The following is a 23,515-nucleotide window of genomic DNA, read 5'->3' as shown; positions in this document are numbered from 1 at the left end:
GCTGGTTGGTAGCCAGAACCAGGAGAGTCTTGAGAACCGGGGTCTGTCCACGATAAGGGTCTCTCATCCCACTAGCGGGGACCTGGGAACTCATCACTGATGAAGCCTTCTAGGTTCTATTATTTTTAATACCAGTGACATCAGCTTAGATAGCATCACCAACTCAATGGACATGAGTTTGAGCAAACTCTGGGAAACAGCGAAACAGCGAAGGATGGGGAAGCCTGGCATGCTGCAGTCCATGGAGCGGCAAAGAGTCAGACACAACTTAGCAACTGAACAACCGCAGCAAAAGCATCAGTCTCCAGGCCTGTGGGTGGGGAGAGAGAAGGGGAGAGGGCAGAGAGCTAGGGGCCACCTGGAGACCTTCGGAGCTCAAGGCCCTCTCATTGGGAGCCCCCTCACACCTCCTCACCCTGGGAATGGATCTTCACTCCCCCTTACTTCCAGGGCCACTTAGGGAAGCACTTTCTAGAAGCACTTTCCCCACACTGGAGAAGAGTGAGTAGTTGCCTTTGATGACTTTCTTAGTAGGTGCCAACCCCTTGGACATTACAAAGCGCTTCGTGGAGGCCAGCCAGCTTCTGCACCTCAATGCCAAAGAGATGGCTTTTGACTTCCTGATTGGCACCATCGGGAGAAATTCTGGCAGTGCCGGACAGACGGGGAAAGGTGGGTACCTGAGTTTCAGCTCTGAGGTGAAAGGTCAGACAATACCAACAAGAGTGCAGTGGAAAGGCCAAGTCCCCAGCTTAAGTGTTTGACGTTTCCAAGACTTGAGGTGGATGCGAAGCAGCGGGGATTCTCACATGCTGCAGGTGAGTGTGTGTGTTGGTGCAGTTCCCGTGGAGAGCAGGGTGGTGGTGTCTGCGAGGGGGGAGGTGCTCTAGCATCTTACCGCCCAGCAGTTTCTCTGCTGAGGCATTCCCTAGAGCCCTGCTTCTTACACGCTCTGCGGTGAAGGACCACTTTGTAAAATTTCCAGTCCCTTGTGGATCACCCCATTTCCAAACATGATATTGTCACAGGAACATCAGATTGGTACATAGACTTCTAAATGTTCCTGTATTCACCTGGTCATGACCTGGTGTGGATTCATACCAGGCCACACTTGAGAATTGCACTGCCCTAGAGAAACACACACACATGTTATAAGAAGTCATATCACAATGTCTATTGCAGAATTGTTTGGGATGGAAAAAAAAAAGGAAGCAACCTAAATGGTCATCAACAAGAGAAAAATTACAGTCTTTAGATGATGGGACATAATGAGAAGTGGAAATTAATCAAGCACTGAAGCACACACATCAACACAGATAAACAAAAAATGGTGTTAAGCAAAAAAAAAAGTTATAGAAGATACATTTGGTATGCTGCTGCTGCTGCTGCTGCTAAGTCGCTTCAGTTATGTCCAATTCTGTGCGACCCCATAGACGGCAGCCCACCAGGCTCCTCCATCCCTGGGATTCTCCAGGCAAGAACACTGGAGTGGGTTGCCATCTCCTTCTCCAAGGCATGAAAGTGAAAAGTGAAAGTGAAGTCGCTCAGTCGTGTCTAACTCTTATCGACCCCATGGACTTCAGCCCACCAGGCTCCTCCGTCCATGGGATTTTCCAGGCAAGAGTACTGGAGTGGGGTGCCATTGCCTTCTCTGACATTTGGTATAATGCCATTTAAATAAAGTGTAAAATAACAAAATTATAGCATACTGCTTTTGAGTACATTATACAAAGTGAATGGGAATAATCAGAGGGCCTGAAATAATAGACACAGAGCTAGAGCACGTGATCTCTGCCAGTGGGAAGGCATACAGCTATGATTTAAAAGACAGTAGTTCAGTCACATCTGTACTGTTGTATCTCTTAAGCTTGGTGGATATAGAGGTATTCATTTCAAATGCCCGAAAGTCTTCGCTGTTAGGAACCTTGATGGGGAAGCATAATAAATTTATAACCCATAGCCATTTGCCTAACTTATCAAACCCATCCCCTTTCCAGTGTCTCTCCCTGTCCGCTGACTGTTTGTCAGGCTCCCCTCGATGGTCAGAGGCTAAACATCTGACGTGAACACACAGGGCACAGGGCGAATACATTACACAGTAAAACTGCAGGGCTTGGGGGGCAGTGGGGTTTCATGAACTCCCTGAGAATGATGTTAGAGAGCTACTGGGTGTCCATGTGAAGCCCCCAGCGAGTGATGTGGAAAAGCAAAACTAGTTGTTGCCAAGGGCAGGAGAGTTGACCAGGGCAACCGCTCCATGCAGAAAGGATGACTTGGGTATCAAAGGGTTAACAGTACAAACAAATTTGGACCTTTTTGCTAAAGGCAGATGTGAAGGGACTCATGTTTCGTTGCTGTCATAAAACCATTCAGAAAAAAAAAAATCACACCATCTGAAAAAACGGACAGTTTTTATTTCTTATAAGAATTAGGCGTGTGCTTACAATATCAGTGGACTTACTGTAAATATGAGCTAGAGAAGGTTATTTTGATAAACTTTGGTTTCCTTTCCTAAGGTAAAGTCCCGATCAAGCATACCCAATGGTTTACCATGAAGTAGCTTCCCAGGAGGCACAGTGGTAAAGAATCTACCTGCCACTGCAAGAGACACAAGCGATGTGGGTTTGATGCCTGGGTGGGGAAGATTCCCTGGAGGAGGAAATGAAAACCCACTCCAATGTTCTTGCCTGGGAAATTCCATGGACAGAGGAGCCTGGCAGGCTGCAGTTCATGGGGCCACAAAGAGTCAGCACAACTGAGTGTGCACACACACGGGTTTCTTTCTGTTTTAAGAGAATGCACTCTGCCCCTTGTGTTCAGGGTCAGCTCTGCTCTGATAACAACAGGCCCTCTGTTTATGCAGAAGGTTGCCAGCAGACATGGAGTTCTGCACCCTGCACTCCACATGGGGCTTGGAGCTCCACTCCATTGGCGCTCTACTTTGTTTGGGAGACAGCCGCCTGGCGGTCTGTCATGTGGGTAGGCGAGTCCTTCGGAGAGGAATGGGTAGCCTGGCCCAGCCACCCACCCTCAAACCTGCGAGCTGTGCTCTCCTTCCTGAACGTTGTGTTCCCTGACCCTGAAAATGAAGCAGTTGTCCCTTTAGCTCTCCACCTCATAGGGTGTTTAAGCATCTTTCAGGGCCACAGGCTTTCACCTGTGATGCAGTGGCTTCCCTCATGACTTGTGGTTAACCTGGTGGAGGAGACTTTGCAGAGAGTCTGTTGGTGATGTTTGTCTGTCTGCATCAGAGGAGCGCTGAGCAAGCCTCTCCTGCATCACGCTCCCCTAGGAAATCTCTCTTACTTGTTGGTACGTCTATTCCTGATGCTCCTTCAAATAAACCTAGAGTTTGAAAAGAAAATCTGAATGGCAAAATATAAATGAGGGAGCAGTCTGTTTGCTTTGGGAAAGCATTCATCCTAGGAGGGCTTTAAGAAGAAGATTCCAGTGCCTAGTGATTTGTTGTGGGTGAGTTCTGCTTTTCTGTTCCCTCTGATGGCTGAGGTAGACCCAATATGTAACTGAGTCTGGAGTGGCATTCCTCGAATGCTGTAACTAGAGTATATCCATTGCTAAGGCAGCATTTCCTTAGTAATAAAATTACTTCTTGTCTTTTCTCCTGTCTAGTCCTGACATGTCAGGAAAGAAAACTGGACTGCTCCTTGATTTTTAGTTGATGGCCATATTATGAAATAAAACAGCAAAAAGAAAACATAGTCTTGCCACTTTTATGTAATAGCTATTTTTTACTTTTGCAGTTCCCTTTGTGGTTCTTCTCTCTGTGTGTATTTGTGTATGTATACATATTTTTCAAAGGATACTATAATTTTTTTATTTTTCAGTTTCCTTTACTTAACAGACACAGTGTATTCCAACATGCCTATACCTTTACAGTTGTCATTCTAAGTGAGTGTAGAGTTCTGATGCTCATGTTCCATGATTAACCGAATGCTTAGGTTTCCAGGTTTCTTGCTATTAGTATAATATGCATTGTAATATGCAACTTCATGCATATTGGTTCTTATCACTGTTGTGTTGGATTAAGTATTAAGATTACTCTCCCAGGAGAGAGGATTTCTGGGCAGAAGGTCTCAGGATGTATATAGTTCTTGTTAAATACTGCTTTCTTGGTGAATTTTCTCTGCACCAGTAGGACTGACTGGTTTTATTCCATCTTTCTCAGTTCTTTTCATGTGGTCCTAATTTCCGGCTTTGGGTTACCAGTGAAGGTGATTGTCTTTGGTTTGTATCATTCAATGTGCAGTCTCTGGGTACAGGTTTTGTCTATTTAGAAGGTCATGTTTGCCATTTTCTTTATGAATTTGAATGAGCTGTGATGAATTGCTTGACATTTCCCAACAATTTCATGCCCAGCATGTGAAATGACTGTATTTGGGGGAAGAATAAGCAAATGATTTGATGAAGTTTGTGGAAGAGTGACCAAGATTTTCCACAAGTAAAGGGGTGCTAGATTTTAATTCTTAAGTGGCCTGCTATCAAGTGATTTCATACACGACAGTGTGATTCCGCAGGAGACTGATCTCTTGTTGCAGAAGCATCTGGTTTCTGCGGCTTGGAGGAGGGGAAGAGATAACTCTAAATTCTCTTCTAGCTAGCCCCGTGTTTAGTCCCTTGACCTAGTGTAGCAGTTGTATCTGCATTTATCCTTAGAGTAACGTCACCTTTTGTGCCTGCCTTCTCTTTTCTGCTCTGATGTCATTTCATTCTTGAGAGATATTGGGGGCTAGGCAGAGGGGACACTGTAGAGGAGACTTTTAAAGATTTCTCTTAATTACTCTGAGCCTTCTCCAGCAATAAAAATCTTTTTCTTCCAGAATTTGGTGGTTTTGTAACAACAGGGCACTTCAGAATATCTGGCCTACCATATGACTAGGACAGAAAGTTCATTATTGTACTCTTGGTTAAAAAAATTAAAAAACTGTAATCAGCATCCCTTTCTGTTCCACTCCAGATTCCTTTACGAATATCCCAGCCATGGGCGTGAACTCACCTTATCAGCTTGTCTACGAGGCCTCTACTGGCTGTCTGAGCTTTTCCCTCTCAACCGGAAGGGAATTCAAGAAGAAAACAGGTAACCGTGATCCCCACCCCCATATCTTTGGTGGTGGGGGTGGGGTGGGAGGTGGATAGAAGATATCCTGTGGGGCTGATGAGATGGTTTGGTTTTCTGATAGGAAGGATAGGTAGCTGCCCTGGCTGGAGACCCAGCAGCTGTTAACAGATTGTGTGCCACACAAGGTGACATATCTCAACCCAGTCCCTCCACCCTGGAGTCTCATTGTTTGAATGTTTACAAGCCCTCCACTTCTGTTAATGCAGTTCCTCTTACCTGGGGCAGCACCCCTACCAAACCCACATCTTCCACCTACTACATTATCCCATACTCACCATCTCTGCCTAGAGACTTGTGTACTCACTCAGAAGGTAGGGGAACCGATACACGAACGGAGGTATTTGGATACCAGACGTTAGCGTGAGTTCCCAACTGGGCCAGTTTATGTGGGCAGAAAACAGACATAGAGGCTGCTGCTATTCTATTGCAGAAGACAGAGCAGAAGGAAGAGCTTAAAAGAAAGAACTGGTGGCAGGTGAGACCATAGAGTATAGCACTGACCATGCAATCAGAGCTTAGAGGAGGGATGAGTTGGGGCTGGAGAGGGCAGAGAAGGAACTCCTCTCCCTTTGGATCTTCCAAGGGCCCCCAGGCTGTGATGGCAGAGTGGTGGGGTAGGGGAGGAACTGTGTTCACAGAGGACGCATGGAAGGTTGGGAAGCTCAAAGACTGTCTAGTGATTCCCGCAGACCCTGGGGGTCAGGCTGGAAGTTGAGAAGCTTGGGTTGTATTCCTGAGCCTACCTCGGATGGTCATGAGTTTTGCCTTCCTCCAGGCCTCACTCTTCATATCAAGCTAATCCTCTCACTTTTTCCGTCAGTGAACAGATGTTTGTTGAACAATTGCTAGTTGTCAGCCACTCTTCTGAATGCCAGGGCTGCACGTATGGATTCTAAGACGAAGAACACCTTCCTTGCTGGAGCTGACATCCTCAGCTTCTTGTTCCCCCTGTTCCTTTACCCACATTGATGCATTTTCTCCCGCTCTGAGCATCACTTCCAGTGTCCCACTTTATATTCTCCTGGTTTATCCTATCTCCTCCTGAGCTGGCCTTACATCAGTGCAGTTATTTTGAGGGGAAACAGAGTCTCCTCAGGACCCTTAATGAATTCATGATTTTTCTCCCTAATGACTTCAGTTCAAGGGTGATGCCTTTTGTAAGGTTATTTCAAAACAGAAGTTCCATATGTCTGTTGATCTCTTTGTCGGTGTGGCTGTTTTCCTCTGCCACCTGAAGATGTGATCACCCTATGATATTGCATCACTCTCGCTAGGATGTATGTTCAACAATGCTGCATTTGTTATAGGTTCCTGATGTCGTTCAGAAATTATTCTCACATGAGTGCTAGGATTGGTGGTTAACCTTCCCTAATAGTTTATAAGTAACCAGGTGTCCTAGTTTATCCACTTAAGTCCCATTTTATGCTGTTGTCCTGACATAACTATTAATTATACCCATGTTCACTCTAAAGTGCTCTATCTTAAGGAACATATTGCTGGTGGTCCCATAGCTAAGACTCCATGCTCCCAGTGCTGGAGGCCTGGGTTCAATCCCTAGTCAGGGAAGTAGATCCCACACTCTGCAAATAAGCGTTCACATGCCGCAAGGAAAAGATCCTACTAATGCCAAAGAAGCTGAAGTTGAACAGTTCTATGAAGACCTACAAGACCTTCTAGAACTAACAGCAAAAAAAGATGGCCTTTTCATCATAGGGGACTGTAATGCAAAAGTAGGAAGTCAAGGGATACCTGGAGTAACAGGCAAGTTTGGCCTTGGAGTACCAAATGAAGCAGGGCAAAGGCTAACAGTGTTTTGCCAAGAGAACGCACTGGTCATAGCAAACACCCTCTTCCAACAACACAAGAGATGACTCTACACATGGACATCACCAGATGGTCAATACTGAAATCAGATTGATTATATTCTTTGCAGCTGAAGATGGAGAAGCTCTATACAGTAAGCAAAAACAAGACTGGGAACTGACTATGGCTCAGATCGTGAACTCCTTATTGAAGAAAGTAGGGAAAACCACTAGGCCATTCGATATGACCTAAATCAAATCCCTTACGATTATACAGTGGAAGTGACAAATAGATTCAAGAGATTAGATCTCATAGACAGAGTGCCTGAAGAACTATTTGGACAGAGGTTCGTGATGTTGTACAAGAGACAGTGATCAAGACCATCCCCTAGAAAAAGAAATGCAAAAAGGCAAAATGATTGTCTGAGGGGAACTTACAAATAGCTGAGAAAAGAAGAGAAGTGAAAGGCAAAAGAGAAAAGGAAAGCTATACCCATCTGAATGCAGAGTTCCAAAGAATAGCAAGGAGATATAAGAAAGCCTTTGTCAGTGATCAGTGCAAAGAAATAGAGGAAAACAATAGAATGGGAAAGACTCGAGATCTCTTCAAGAAAATTAGAGATACCAAGGGAATATTTCATACAAAGATGGGCACAATAAAGGACAGAAATGGTATGGACCTAACAAAAGCAGAAGATAATTAAGAAAAGGTGGCAAGAATACACGGAAGAACTCTGCAAAAAAGATTTTAACGACCCAGATAACCATGATGGTGTAATCACTCACCTAGAGCCAGACATCCTGGAATACGAAGTCAGGTGGGCCTTAGGAAGCATCACTACGAACAAAGCTAGTGGAGGTGGTGGAATTCCAGTTGAGCTATTTTAAGTCTTAAAAGATGATGCTATGAAAGTGCTGCACTCAATATGCCAGCAAATTTGGAAAACTCAGCAATGGCCACAGGACTGGAAAAGGTCAATTTTCATTCCAATCCCAAAGAAGAGCAATGCCAAAGAATGTTCAGACTACTGCATAATTGCACTCATCTCATATGCTAGCAAAGTAATGCTCAAAATCCTCCAAACGAGGCTTCAACAGTATGTAAACCAAGAACTTCCAGATGTTCAAACTGGATTTAGAAAAGGGAGGGGAACCAGAGATCAAATTGCCGACATCCATTGGATCATAAAAAAGCAAGAGAGTACCAGAAAAACACCTACTCCTGCTTCATTGACTACACCAAAGCCTTTGTGTGGATCACAACAAACTGGAAAGTTCTTAAAGGGATGGGAATACCAGACCACCTTCCCTGCCTCCTGAGAAATCTCTGTGCAGGTCAAGAAGCAACAGTTAGAACCGGACATGGAACAACGGACTGGTTCCAATTTGGGAAAAGAGTACGTCAAGGTTGTATATTGTCACCTTGCTTGTTTAACTTATATGTAGAGTACGTATAAGTAGCCCATCATTTTGTGGGAAATGATGGGCTGGATGAAGCACAAGCTGGAATCAAGATTGCCAGGATAAATATGAATAACTTCTGATACGCAGATTATACCACCCTTATGGCAGAAAGCAAAGAGGAACTGAGGAGCCTCTTGATGAAAGTGAAAGAGGAGAGTGGAAAAGCTGGCTTTAAAGTCAACATTCAGAAAACCAAGATCATGGCATCTGGTCCCATCACTTCATGGCAAATAGATGGGGAAACAATGGAAACGATGAGAGACTTTATTTTCTTGGGCTCCAAAATCACGGTAGATGGTGACTGCAGCCATGAAATTAAAAGTCACTTGCTCTTTGGAAGAAAAGCTATGACCAACATAGACAACATATTAAAAAGCAGAGACATTACTTTGCCAACAAAGATCCATCTAGTCAAATTATGGTTTTTCCAGTTGTCATGTGTGGATGTGAGAGTCGAACTGTAAAGAAAGCTGAGCACTGAAAAATTGATGCTTTTAGACTGTGGTGTTGGGGAAGACTCTTGAGAGTCCCTTGGACTGCAAGGAGATCAAACCAGTTAATTCTAAAGGAAATCATCCTGAATATTCATTGGAAAGACTGATGCTGAAGCTCCAATTCTTTGGTTACCTGATGTGAAGAACTGACTCACTAAAAAAAATACTGATGCTGGGAAAGACTGAAGGCAGGAGGAGAAGGGGACGACAGAGGATGAGATGGTTGGATGGCATTACTGACTCAATGGACATGAGTTTTAGCAGGCTTCAGGCATTGGTGATGGACAGGGAAGCCTGGCATGCTGCAGTCCATGGGGTCACAAAGAGTCAGACATGACTGAACGACTGAACTGAACTAACTGAAAAGATCTCACAGCCAAATTAAAAAAAAAATTTTTTTAAAGAACATATTGTAGAGTCATTGTGCTTTTAAGTCACTTTGGGTCTGGAGCCTCTGCTACCTGCCCCGCGCACTCATGCTGTCACACCTTGCCAGCTGGCCCTCTTTGCCATTCTAGGGTCACACAGACGAGAAAGGGAGTTGCACCTACTCTCTGAGTGGACAACAGCTGTTTCTGGAGCACAGCCCAGCTTTTCAGGGAGAGAACTCTGAGAAGTCTGTCAACAGTTGTTCCTGGTTGTCATACTTTGGGATCCAAACCAACCAGGGGCGAGCCAGAAATGAGTGCTCAGGCCAGAAGGTGTTCTAGCAGGTTAGCAGCAGGTAGCTGGCCCTCTGGTCTGGTGGCTGGAGGAGTCAGGGAAGGACTGCGAACCACTGAAGGTGGCAGGTACCAGAGATGCTACCCAGGCACCAACCAGAAACCTCAAGTCTTGGCTAACAGTGAGGAAGACTCCATTCTGAAGCTTCCATGGCTCAGGTGGAGCCTAAGCAGTGCCCCTTGCCTGAAGTCTCATTTTGTTTTTGAGACCAAAGTGAAGATGATCCTGCATATATCAAAGGGGAGCATATGGCTCCAGCTGAGTGGGCAGCAGAGGCTCAGAAGCATGTAGGATCTGAATAGATGTTTCTGGAAATTCAGCCACAGATGATCCCCTCCAGTTTTACATCATCATATCCTCAAGCCACCTAACACTTAAATGAAATAAGCATAAAATATTGCCACTACAGATTTCAGCATACAGAAGAAAATCCATGAACTCAAAGACAGGACAATGGAAATTACTGAGTTTGAAGAACAGAAAGAAAAAGATTGAAGAAAAATGAACAGAGCCTTCAAGGGAGTGAAATGAAAGGACACTAGACAGAGCCACAAACTCAGGGAGAAAGAAAGATCCATAAAGGTAACACATGGGAAAGTGTAAAATTTCAGCAGTGAATTCTACGAAACATTCAAGGAAGAACTAATGCCAATCATTCTAAAATTTTTCCCCCAAATTGAAGAGGGACGCTTCCCAACTCATTCCATGAGGCCAGTATTGCCCTGATATCAGAGCCAAAGACACTATAAGAAAACTACAAGAAACCAGTATACCTGATGAACATTGATGTCAAAATCCTTAGCAAAATATTAGCAAACAGAATTTGGCAGCATATTAAAAGGATTATATAACATGATACCAAGCAGGATTTATTCCTGGAAGGCAAGCATGATTTAACAGATAAAACTCAATCATTGTAATATATCACATTTAACAGAATGAAGGGATAAAAATCCACATGATCTTCTCAGTTGATGCAGAAAAAGCATTTGACAAAACTTAACTTCTTCTTATGATAAAAAAAAGCACTCAACAGACTAGAAATAGAAGGAAACTCCTTGCACTTAATACAAGTCATACATGGAAGCTGCACAGTGGACATCGCATTCAGTGGTAGAAGGTGCAAGCTTTTCCACTACGTTCAGATATGAAGCAAGGATGTCTGCTTTCACCTCTATTCAACATATCACCAGAAGTCCTAGCCAGAGCAGTTAAGCAAGAAAAATAAAAGGCATTCAGATTGAAAAGAAAGACTTAAAATTACCTGTTTGCAGATGATATGATCTTATATGGTTGTTGTTCAGTCGCTCAGTCATCTCCAGCTCTTTGCGACCCCATGGACTGCAGTGTGCCAGACGTCCCTGTCCTTCACCGTCTCCCAGAGCTTGCTCAAACTCATCTCCATTGAGTCCATGATGCCATCCAACCATCTCATCCTCTGTCATCCTCCTGCTTTCTGTCTTTCCCAACATCAGGTTCTTTTCTAATGAATCGGCTCTTCACATCAGGTGGCCAAAGTATTTGAATTTCACCGTCAGTATCAGTCCTTCCAATGAATATTCAGGATTGATTTCCTTTAGGATTGACTGGTTTGATCTTCTTGCAGTCCAAGGGGCTCTCAAGAGTCTTCTCCAACACCACAGTTCAAAAGCATCAATTCTCCAGTGCTCAGCCTTGTTTATGGTCCAACTCTCACATCCAAACATGATGACTGGAAAAACCATAGCTTTGACTAGATGGACTTTTGTTGGCAGAGTAATGTCTCTTTTAAAATACGCTGTCTAGGTTTGTCATAGCTTTTCTTATATGGAGAAAACCCTAAATATTCTACACAAAGGAAGCTGTTAGAACTAATAAATGAATTTAGCAAAGTAGCGGGCTACAAAGTCACCACAAAAGTCGGCTTTATTTCTATACATGAACAGTAAACGATTGAAATTATGAAAACAGTCCCATTTACAATAGTAACAAGAAGAGTCAAACACTTAGGAATTAACAAAAGAGGTGAAAAACTTGTGCAATGAAAACTATAAACCATTGGTTAAGGAAATTAAAGAAGACATAAATGGAAACACATTCCATGTTCATGAATTGGAAGATTTGACATTGTTAAAATGTCAGTACTTCCCCAAGTAGTGTAAGGCTTGATATAATCACTATCAAAATGCCAAAGATGTTTTTTTAATTAATTGATTGATTTCGGCTGCACTGGGTCTTCGCTGCTGATAGACTCTCTGGTTGTAGCGAGTGGAGGCCCCTCTCGTCGCAGTGCGCTGACTTCTCGTTGCAGTGGCCTCTCTTGTTGCCGCGGCTCCCGGGCGCGCAGGCTCAGCAGTGTCAGCTCACCGCTCCAGAATGCAGGCTCAGCAGTTGTGACACACGGGCTTAGTTGCTCCATGACACATGTAATCTTTCTTGACCAGGGATAGAACCCATGTTCCCTGCATTGGCACACAGATTCTTAACCACTGGACCACTAAGGATGTCCCCTAAAGATGTTTTTTTGAAGAAATAGAAAAACTCATCCTAAAAGTTATAAGAAATCTCAAGAGACCACCGGTAGTCAAAAACCTTGGAAAAGAGCGACGGGGGACTGACTTCCCTAGTGGGCCAGTGGCCAAGGCTCTGTCCTCCCAGTGCAGGGGCCTGAGTTCAGTCCCTCATCAGGGAAGGGGGTCCCACATGTTGCAACTGGAAGAGGGTGCATGCTGCAACAAAGACGGAAGATCCTGCAGGCCACAGCTAAGACCCAGTACAGCCACACAAATAAGTAAAAGCAAATAAATATTTTAAAAAGGACGGTAAAACTGGAGGACTCACAAAATTGCAAAACTTACTGCAAAGCTGCACTCATCAAAATAGTGCAATATTGTCACCGTGACAAACGTATTAACCGGTGAAATGGAGTAGAGAACCCAGAAATAAATGTTAACATATATGAGCAAGTGATTTTTGACAGGGTTCCAAGACCATTCAATGGGGAAAAGAGTCTTTTCAACAAATGATGATGGGAAAACTGGATATCCACATGCAAGAGAATGAAATTGGACCCTTACCTACCACCATATATAAAAATTAACTCAAAATGGATCAAGGACTTAAATGTAAGACCTAAAACAGTAAAACACTTAGAAGAAAATGAGACAAAAACATTATGACATTGGATTTCACAGTGATTCATGATTCAGTGAATCCATAATCCAATCCATGATCCAATGACTCATTCCTTTGGATATGTCACCAGAGGCATTGGCCAAGAAAGAGAAACATAGACATACTGCATTTCATGCATTTTTTAAATTTTGTGCATCAGAAGACACTGTTGACAAGAAGAGAGTCCACAGAATGGCAGGGAATAATTGCAAATCATGTCTGATGAGGGAGTAATATCCAGAATATATAGAGAGCTTCTAAAACTTAAGAACAAAAAAACCTGATTCAAAAATGGGCAAAGGACTTGAATAGACATTTCTCAAAAGAAGGTATAGGTGGCCCATAGACATATTAAAAGAGGCTCAACATCACTAACTATGGGGAGAATGGATATCAAAACTACAATGAGATACTACCTCACCCCCAGTAGGATGATTACTGTCAAAAACCAGAAAACAAGTGCTGATGAAAATGTAGAGATATTGGAACCCTTGTGCACTGTTGGTAGGAATGTAAAATGGTACAGCCAGGTTTACTGTGGAAAACAGTATGGCAGTTCCTCAAAAATTAAACATGGGATTACCATATAATCCAGTGACTTCAATTCTCAGCAATACCCAAAAGAATTAGAAGCAGGGTCTCAAAGAGATGTTTCTACAAGTGTTCATAGCAGCTTTATTCACAGTAGCTAAAACACGGGTGGAACTCAACTGTCCATCAGTAAATGATGGATAAAGAATAGTTGGTCATGGGTCATCCCTGGAGATCCAGTGGTTAAGATGCCATGCTTCCAGGGCAGGGGGCATGAGTTCGATCCCTGGTTGGTTGGGGAACTAAGATCCACATGCCACATGGTGTGGTAAAAAAATAAAATTTGGTTTGTACCTATGGAATATTGTTCAGCCTTAAAAAGGAAGGGAATTCTGCAGTATTGTTACAATATCAGTGAACCTTGAGGACATTATACCACATGAAATATACCAGTCACAAAAAAGACAAATACTGTATGACTCCACTTATACAAGGTACTTAGAGTACTCAGTCATAAAGATAGAAAGTTAGACTGGCAGTTGCCAGGGCTGAGGGGAGAATGGGGAGTTATTGCTGCAGTTTCAGTTTTACAAAATGTAAAGAGTTATGGGAATAGATGATGGTAACAGTTGCACAACACCGTGGATGTATCTGATACCTCTGAACTGGCCTCTTTGCTAAGTTTTCGTTACGTGTATTTTACCACAAGCACACGCAGAAAACTCCAAAACATCACACTCCAAGTCTCAGTCCATACACTGCCCTCTGCTGCAGGCTGAGATAAGCCAGCATCACAGAAGTGTTGAAGCCCGTTCCTTGAGCTGGAATTGAGACTTTTTGTCTTAAGTCAGAAGTATCACAAGGAATCCCTTCTGTATCCATGGCAATAGGTGTCCTCTCCCTATCCAGAACCAGGCCGCCCTTGGGGAAACGTGGCTGGATTCACCATCCTGCATGAATGCTCCTGACACCCACTCGGTTGACTCACAGAGTGACGCCTGTTTCATAAGACCTGCTGGGAGTTCCTGTCTCTGGAAGCATAAATGATTCCCAGTTATTTTGACTCTCAAAGGATGCAGCTCTCCTGCTCTCCCCAGCCCCTCTTCCCAGGTAAACAGGAGCATCTTGAGAAACCATTGTCTCAAACTGTCCTTAACCTCTTCATCTCCAGCTACAGGCAAACCCAAAAATACAGACGATGCTTTGGCATCCCCGCAGCGAGGAGCAGGAGCGGGAACCTCTGCCTCCGAGGCTATCGAGTTGAACGACCCTTGTCCTGAAGCCCGGGAGAAGCTGCAGGAGATGTGTCGCATTATGTGAGCACCTCAGTGGTTGGGGCAGGTGGGAAAGGAGGGCATGGCCTGTGTGTGCGGAAGGGGGATCCTGGGAGTGTTGGCCACCCGGTGCCCCCAGCGACAGTGGAGGGGTGATTGTCGTCCCTCACACGCACATCCCTAGTCCTTTACTGTTCATAGTCCTTTTTAGTCCTGCTGTAACCTTATGAAGAAGGTAGGTTTATGCTCATTCTGTAGATGAGGAAACTGAGGTACCCCAAGTGCATGGTAGTAAAGCATTGTCTGAGGTCCTCCAGCTCAGTGAGCCTGACCCTGGGCAATGTGTTTTGCCTCCTCACCAGTCAGACCCCTTTGCATGGCTTCTTATAATTTACACACTCTTATAGTTAAGCATGTTTATTTTTTAACAATTTGTTAGATGTTCTCTTTGGAAAAAAAGAAACACCTCTCAAACAAAACATATCTACATGGGTGATTAATGACATTTATGATTTTGTGGGTCGCAAGGCCTAGCAGGTGAACCTGCATTTGCCTTGTTCCCTGGAACAAGGCCCATGAAGGACTTCAAACATAGTCACATCTAAGCATATGTGTGTCCTGGAGCTCCCGGGAGACTGTCTCTGCAGCTGTAGAGCTTGGGTAGAGGGCAGCCACCCAGTTTGCTTATAACTGTGACATTTCGGAAGGAAACTGTCTTCCTTTGTAACCTCAGGATTGGGAGGGGATCAAAGCCTCCAGCTCCCTACCCCGTTCTGCACACAGGCCCACCCCATGGGTCTCCACCACTGTGTAAAAGGTGGAAATGAGGCCAGGAGTGGTCTGACGGGTACAGCCCTTCTCAGTTCTTCCTAAAAGCATTACCTGTGAGGATGAGGTCTTGGGGTGGGAGAAGGTCCTCCGGGGACAGGGAGATGGGATGGGAGTCTCGGGAGCTGGGGAGGAGCTACAGGGAGCCTCCCTGGTGAGTGAGAGCCAACTGGCTAGAAGACATGTTGATCTCCTTCCCTGCAGAGAAGCCGAAAGGGTCTCGTGGAAAGGGAGGAATATCTTCTACCCCATCATCATACGCAACTACAGGGCAAAGATGCCCCCTCATCTAATGTCGACCCCCAAAGGGGATGCTCAGACCCAGAGCTCCCACCACCCTCACCCTCCGGGTGCTCAGACTTACGCTCCTGCCCCTTACCAGCCTCCTGCCCACCACCTCCACTCCGGCCGGCACTCTCTGGAGTGGAAGGGGCCCAGGAAGGTCATCAAGTTGCATTACTCCTTCTACGATGGGTCCTCCTTCGTTTAGTATCCTTCTGTTCGGGCCTTTCTCCCCGCAGCTCAGCCCAGAGAATTCCAGGGTTTGAAAAAGCCGGGGTTTCCTTTGGCTTTTCAGTTGATCAGAGAAGCCTGGTGACCAGCGCTTCGGGGTATTAAGAATTTGTCCAGGTCAGAGGAAGAAGTCCTGTGAGTCAAGCCTCCAGTTCAGGTCCTGTCAACTAGGATGCAACAAGACCAGCTGTGTATGATCACGTGTCAGTCTGGGCTGGGGGTATAGTAATGGTCTCTGCCTTCGAGTCTCTCCCAAGCAAGAAGAGGTTAGAGACACAGAACATCTCTAGCTGAGACAAAGTGATAGGAGACCCTCAGTCCAGGTGGGAGAGTCTTCATCTTTCTGTTCCAGGCTCATTAGATGAGCCCTGTGGTTCTTGAATACTTTGCCCACAAGATCCATGTATTTGGAGTCTAACCCACACCCCAGAACCCACCTGGCATGTGCCTGCCCAGGTTGCTCTGCAGCAGAGGTCTGTCTGCGTTCGTGAGCATATGGGCAGCTGGGTCCCAGCCTCGGGGTGTGGGAGTGGCACAGGGGGACACATTTTCTCTTTGAGAATCTGATGAAAGGTGTAGACCCTCTTCCTAGAAACATGCACTCAGACATGCAGGAAAAACATGACCTGTGATTGCAGGGGGTCTGCAGACCCCCACAACTTGTTTGTGTACCTGGATTTTAGAACGCTAGATTGAGGAAAACTGAGCTTTCTGATATGCAAATCCTTGGCAGGTAAATGCTGAGGGTTACGCATATTTTAGAGTGAATGGAGTCAGACTGCTTTTTTCTTTCACAAATGTCTATCGAGTATCATATGTGGTGATGAATAGAATGAAGGTGCCACTTTACCTTGGAGGTAGCAACTTGAATATGATTGCTTTCTTCTGAAATGAAGAAAAGGAGTTTGAATTTGGGTGTTGATGGTGAGAGAGGGCTCCCTTTGGAGAACAAGGCGGGGGAGAAACGGTGTATCAGGAAGGCACCTTGGACCCTAATCTCCTTACGGGGGCCCTGTTGCCCTCTCCCCAACGTGCTCTAGAGCTGGACCGGACTCAGATGCACAGCCTGTTTGTCAGCAAGGCTCTGAGGCCAGAGGGCAGAGTGCTGACTCCAGACTCTGCAGCCTAAGTTGGAAGAGATGCAAAGAAACACCAATCTTTTCATTCTTGTCCCTTCATTGTAGCAACAGGGAAACCAAGGCCCAGAGCGGGGCTCACCCAGTGCCACAGGGGAAACTGGTGGCAGAGCCAGCCCTGGACCCAGGGTCTCCTGACCTCCATTCGGGGCCCTCTTCCCAGCACCATTTTTATGCCTTTCAGGATTATTCCCTCCCACAGAGAGCAGGACAGGGGTTCTGGAAGCCAGGGGGAAACCTCATTTTACTAATAAAACCACTAAGCATACAGGGTCTACCACCTTTGGCAGAGAGGGTGGCTGTCTGAACTGTCTCAACAGCAGCTCAGCAGGTCTGCCGGCCATGGCCCCTCATTTTCTTTGGCTTCCTCTCAACTGAACTGGGCATTCAGAACTGCAGTGCCTGTCACAGGAGTCCTATTGTTTCTCTGGCCATAAATGAGTGCATTCATCACCCTCTGCTCAGCCCTGCTTCCAGGGCACCCTGTATGTTGAACCCAGCACACTCCTTCTTAGGCAGCTGCTGCTCACAGGGGTCGTGGGGCTCCCCCTCTCTGACTCTACATTGCATTGAATGGGACCCCTTTTCTGACTCCACACTGCATTGAATGGGACCATTCCCCAGAGTTCACGAAGCCTGTGTCTGCCACCAGAGCGGGTGAACTAGTATAGATCAGGGGTTTGGGGGCCCGCACACAGCTCAGCCTTTTGGGATCCATACTCACTCCCCTGCCGCAGAATCCTGAAGGTCTCCTGCTGGAGACCTGAGCCATTGACGCTGGTGTGCTTGACCTAATCCCCAATGATCATCACATCCTGGCCATTAGTGCAGTTCCACTGTGGGAGGAGCGGAGGAGGGGCCTGGATTCTAGGCCCAGTTCTTGGTGACCCTGCCCAAGCCACTGCATCCCTCTGGGACTTACTCCTCTCCATTATAAAATGACGAAGTGGGACCTGGTGATCTTGAAGGACAGCGTCTGTGTTATGGTGACAAAATGGCCAAAACACAAGTGCAGCTGGTGGGCTGAGTCTTCCTCTCCACCTCCCCACCCCTTGGTCTAGCCAGAGCTTTGTTAACTTCACAGGTCTTTTCAGAGAACCAGTTCGGCGTGTTTCTGGTTCTCTCCATTGTCTTTTTCTCTACCTTGTTTTCTTGTATTATTTCCCACTTCTGCTAGCTTTAGTTTTACTTTGCTCTTTTAATAGCTCATTACAGTGGAAGGTTCAGTTGTTGATTTGATATCATTCTCCTTTAGTACAAATATTTTATAAAAATTTATTGGAATATAATTGATTTACAATGTTAGTAGTTTCTGCTGTACAGTGAAGTGAATCTCCACTCTTTTTAATTTTTTTCATCTTTTAAAAAATTGATATATAGTTGATTTACTATATCTACTCTTTCTAAGATTCTTTTCCCATATTGGTCACGGCAGAGTATTGAGAACAATTCTCTGTGCCACCCACTAGGTTGTTAGTTATCTACTCTTTATATAGTGGTGTGTAAATGTCAGTCCCAGTCTCCCAGTTTATCTCCCCCACACCCTTTCCCTCCTGGTAACCACAAGCTTGTTTTCTACATCTGTGACTGTATTCTGTTTTGTAAATAAGTTCATTTGTACCATTTTTTTATTCTTCATATAAGCAACATCAGATGATATTTGTCCTTCTCTGACTTGCTTCACTTAGTGTGATAATCTCCAGGTCCATCTGTGTTGCTACAAATGGCATTATTTCGTTCTTCTTAATGGCCGAGTGCTATTCCATTGTATATATGTACCACTTCTTTCTTTATCCATTCACCTCTCAGTGGACACTTAGGTTGCTTCCGTGTCTTGGCTGTTGTAAACAGTGCTGCAGTGAACACTGGGGTGCTCATTCGAACCATGTTTTTCTCCAGATATATACCCAAGAGTGGGATTGCTGAATTATAGCTCTCTGATATTCTTTTCTCCGTATTTTCTAGTTATTTTCTTAGTGGTTCCCTGGTATAATGGGATATAATTATTAAGATGCAGTCACATTGGATTAGAATGAGTCCTCATCTGCTGGTGTCCCTATAAGAAGAGAAAACAAACACGCCGAGAAAACGATCATGTGATGATGGAGATAAAGGTTAGAATGATGCGTCTGTAAACAAAGGAATCCTGAAGATTCTTGGTAACCACCAGAAAAATAGGAAGAGGCAAGGAAGTGTTCTTCCCCAGAGCCTCTGAGAACATAGCCCTATCAGTGCTTTGATTTCAGATTTCTAGACTCCAGACCATGAGAGAATAAACTTCTGCTGTTTACGTCATCCAGTTTGTGATACTTAGTTACAATAGCCCCAAGAAATTAATTACAATTGACAACAAATTAGTTTGAGTAAATACCAGCGTAAGCTCAATAGCATATAAGACTCTGCTCCTATACAGCTCCATTCTGCCTCCTTTATTTTGTTATTAACAGAAATTAACTCTTTATATATACATTGTGTGCCATTAACATAGATTTACAATTATTATTTTATGTAATTGTCCTTTCAAATTATATGGGAAAAAATACTTATAAACCAAAAATAATATAACACTGAAATTATATATTTACTTATGTGGTTACCTTTATCAGTGTTCTTTGTTCCTTTGTATGTCTTTGAGTTATTTTCAAGTGTGTTTTCACATCCTGGCAACGTTAGGTTCCAAATCCTTCAAACTCAGCTTCAACAGTACCTGAACCGAGAACTTCCAGATGTACAAGCTGAATTTCAAAGAGGCAGAGGAACCAGAGATCAAATTTCCAACATTCATTGGATCATGGAGAAAGCAAGGGAATTCCAGAAAAACATCTATGTCAGCTTCACTGGGTACACTATAGCCTTGACTGTGCAGATCACAGCAAACTGTGGAAAATTCTTGAAAAGGTGGGAGTACCAGACCACTTTAACTCTCTTCTGAGAAACCTGTGTCTGGGTCAAGAAGCAACAGTTAGAACTGGACATGGAACAATGGACTGCTTCCAAATTGGGGAAGGGGTATGACAAAGCTGTAAGTTGTCACCCTGCCTATTTAACTTATATGTAGAGTTCATCATGGAAAATGCCAGGCTGGATGAATCACAAGCTGGAATCAAGATTGTCAGGAGAAATATCAGTAACCTTAGATATGCAGATGATACCACTCTAATGGCAGAAAGTGAAGAGGAAGTAAAGAGCCTCTTGATGAGGGTGAAAGAAGAGAGTGAAAAAACTGGCTTAACATTCAACATTCAGAAAACTAAGATAATGGCATCCGGTCCCATCACTTCATGGCAAACAGAAGAGGAAAAAGTGGAAGCAGTGGCAGATTTTATTTTCCTGGGCTCCAGAATCACTGCAGACAATGACTGTAGCCATGAAATTAAAAGACGCTCCTTGGAAGGAAAGCTATGACCAACCTAGATAGCATATTAAAAAGCAGAGACATCTCTTGGCCAACAAAGTTCCATATAGTCAAAGCTGTGGGTTTTCCAGTAGTCATGTATGAATGTGAGAGCTGGACCATAAAAGAAGGCTGAGTGCTGAAGAACTGATGCTTTCAAATTGTGGTGCTGGAGAAGACTCTTGAGAGTCCCTTGAACAGCATGGAGATGAAACCAGTCAACCCTAAAGGAAATGAGTCCTGAATATTCATTGGAAGGACTGATGCTGAAGCTCCAGTACTTTGGCCACCTGTTGCAAAGAGCGAATTCACTGGAAAAGATCTTGATGCTGGGAAAGATTGAAGGCAAAAAAAGAAAGATGAGGCAGAAGATGAGATGGTTAGATAGCATTACCGACTTAATGGACATGAATTTGAGCAAACTCTGGGAGATAGTGGAGGACCAAGGAACCTGGTGTGCTGCAGTCCATGGAGTTGCAGAGTCAGTCGTGACTTAGTGACTGAAAAACAGCAAGAAGTGTTTTTTCATTTCAGCCTTAAGAACTCCTTTTATCATTTTTGTTGGGCAGGTGTACTAGTGGTTAACTCCCTCAGCTTTAGTTTATATGAAAAATTTAAATTTCTCCTTCATTTTGAAGAATAGTTTTACTCAATATAGAAGTCTTCTTGGTTGATAGCTTTTTTCTTTCAGCTCTTTAAATATTACATCCCAGTACCTCTGGCCTCCTTGTTTTTTGATGAGAAATTGGCCAATCATATTAAGGATCCTTTGTACATGACAAGTCTCTTCTTTTGCTGCTTTGAAGAGTCTTTGTCTTTATGCCGTTTGATGATACTGTGTCTCAGTGTGGTTCTGTTTGAATTTATTGTACTTGGAGTTTGTTGAGTTTCTTGAACATGCACAGTCATATCTTCCATGAAAAGTTTTCACCCATTATATCTTCACACATTCTTTCTGTCCCCCTATTTCATCTTTGGGACTCCTGTTATGCATATATTGGGATTTTTTTTAATTTATATTTTAATTGGAGGAAAGTTGCTTTACAATGTTGTGCTTTCCATGAGGCACCTGAGAGCAGAACCTGGAGAGTTTCTGTTATTTCTACTTAACCATTTCTGCCAGCTATCCCTCTGGAAACATCGCCATGTGTCAGATCCCCACGTGCTGCAGAGGGAGAGCCATCACCTGCCTCTTTAACGACACACCCAGCTTCTCCTTCCTGGCCCTGTTCAATGCTGAAGGCCAGGGCTGTGTTCACTACAACCTAAAGGCCCGGTGAGTAGGTGGGAGGAGTCTTGGCCCCTGGAAGAATCTCTGAGGGTGATGAAGTGGGGCACTGACGTAAAAAGTAGGAGCCCCTGGTGAAAGGAGGGGCCAGTCCGCATCCAGAGGTCTAGGAGGACAGCGTGGCAGGGCCCAAGTGGTGCGTCAGGGACACGGGTGCCCTGAGGCCCTTACTTGCTGGGTCCATGTCACAGCCACCAAAAGGGAAACTCCCCAAGTCCTACTCCACTTGTTCCCCCAGAACACTAAGATGTGGAATGTCAGCTAGGTTCATGGAAGAATTCTTTAGGGAAGAGAAGTGTTTTATACTAGGAAACAGTGAAGGAGAGGCCATGGGTAGCACATATTCTTGGCAGCCAAATGTGGATTTTGTCTGATACTCTTAAGGAGCTGTGTTGGAAGGAATGACTTACTTTCATGAGACATGTATTCCATTTCCCATTTTGGTGCCTGAGATCTTACATGCTCAAGCTCCTGGGCTGCAGGCACACATTCCATTTCTGTCTCCCTTGGGTTTAGCCTGAGTCTCCACCATCTCCCTCAGACCTGTGCTTCCTAGCAGACTCCCGCAAGTAGCATCAACAGATGTGAAGGGACCTCAGACCATGTTAGGCGGGGGAAGTGGGGCTACTTGCAAGAGTCCACAGTTCTTCCTTCTAGGGCAGAGTCTCAGCGTCCTGCCTGCTGATAGCCTGTAGTGATGAGGGCTTCCTTCAGGGGCCTGGAGGCAGCTCCTCATTTATGTATCTCTCCTAGCTGCCCATACGTCTTGGTCTTGGATGAGGAAGGTGGTATCACCAACGACCAGAAGGGCTGCGTAGTCCACAGGTGGAGCTGGACTTCTAAGACGGAGACTTTACTCTCTCTGGAATACAAGGTAGGGGTGGGCAGCAAGAACCAGGAGGCTGCCTGTGTGACAGGGGCATGGCCTCTAGGAGCTTGTGATCTCATCCAGAGGTCTGCACGTTGATGGGCAGTGGCCCACGGTTGGCTGAAGTGAACTTTTCAGTTGCCTGCAGAGACTGTTGTACTGACCTTTCTTAGTAATATTCTTCCTATTGTATTTTTATTATTAACAATATTATGTTTTATAGTTAAAAATGTCCTTTATTTTAGGGATTAGCTGTTACAGTAGTTGATGGTTTTTTTACTTTTAATGTCTAATATGGCCGTAGGAAAAGTTACGTTATTTTGGTCCTCATCAGTGTTTGTTTTTGTAATTTACTATCTGTGAAATAAAAAAAACCTGAGCATTAAAGGTAGCTGATAGACAAAAATCCTTTTTTCATTCTTTTGGTTGTTAAGCTATTCTTCAAAGTTTACTAATAAGTTAACGTTGAATTACTAGTACTAAATAACAACTGATTACATTAATTTACTAATAAAGCAAATTAGGTGTGCTTATCACTTTACCTATGGCAGAGTTTCTCGTCCTTGGAACCACTGACATTTTGAGATGGGTAATTCTTTGTGATAACTGTGCATTGTGGGATATTTATCAGTATCACCCCAGATGCCAGTGATACCCACTCTCCTAGTTAGAACAACCAAAAATATCTCCAGACAGCGCCAGAGGTTCTCTGAGGGGCAGAAATCACCCATTGTTTAAAATCATCAACCTTGGGGATAGAAAGGTAGATTATACCCCTCAAGGAACTTAGAAATCTAGGGGAATAATATGTGGTAGAGGAGGGTAAGCACTGTGAGACAGGGATTAGCTCGTGGGTTGGGATTCAGAGAAAGATCATAGAACACAGAATCCACCCAAGGTAAGAGTTAAC

General features: G+C 44.4%; 1 protein-coding gene across 1 annotated transcript in view; it reads left to right on the top strand.

The window, feature by feature from the left end:
• Positions 1 to 23,515, top strand: part of FAM194C (family with sequence similarity 149 member C) — a 55,851-nt gene that overhangs the window by 5,608 nt on the left and 26,728 nt on the right. The window contains exons 2-7 of the mRNA XM_086368765.1: positions 532 to 672; positions 4,976 to 5,095; positions 14,476 to 14,620; positions 15,611 to 15,895; positions 21,573 to 21,725; positions 22,491 to 22,611. Of these exons, the coding sequence (XP_086224891.1) occupies positions 532 to 672; positions 4,976 to 5,095; positions 14,476 to 14,620; positions 15,611 to 15,895; positions 21,573 to 21,725; positions 22,491 to 22,611 (965 nt within the window). The remainder of the gene's footprint in view (positions 1 to 531; positions 673 to 4,975; positions 5,096 to 14,475; positions 14,621 to 15,610; positions 15,896 to 21,572; positions 21,726 to 22,490; positions 22,612 to 23,515) is intronic.

Source organism: Bos grunniens, chromosome 22 (assembly GCF_055505025.1).
Source record: "Bos grunniens cultivar Pamir isolate PY7600 chromosome 22, Bosgru_T2T1.0, whole genome shotgun sequence".
NCBI classification, from domain to species: domain Eukaryota; kingdom Metazoa; phylum Chordata; class Mammalia; order Artiodactyla; family Bovidae; genus Bos; species Bos grunniens.
The sequence above is the reverse complement of the archived record's forward strand: the minus strand, read 5'-3'. Positions and strand labels throughout refer to the sequence as shown.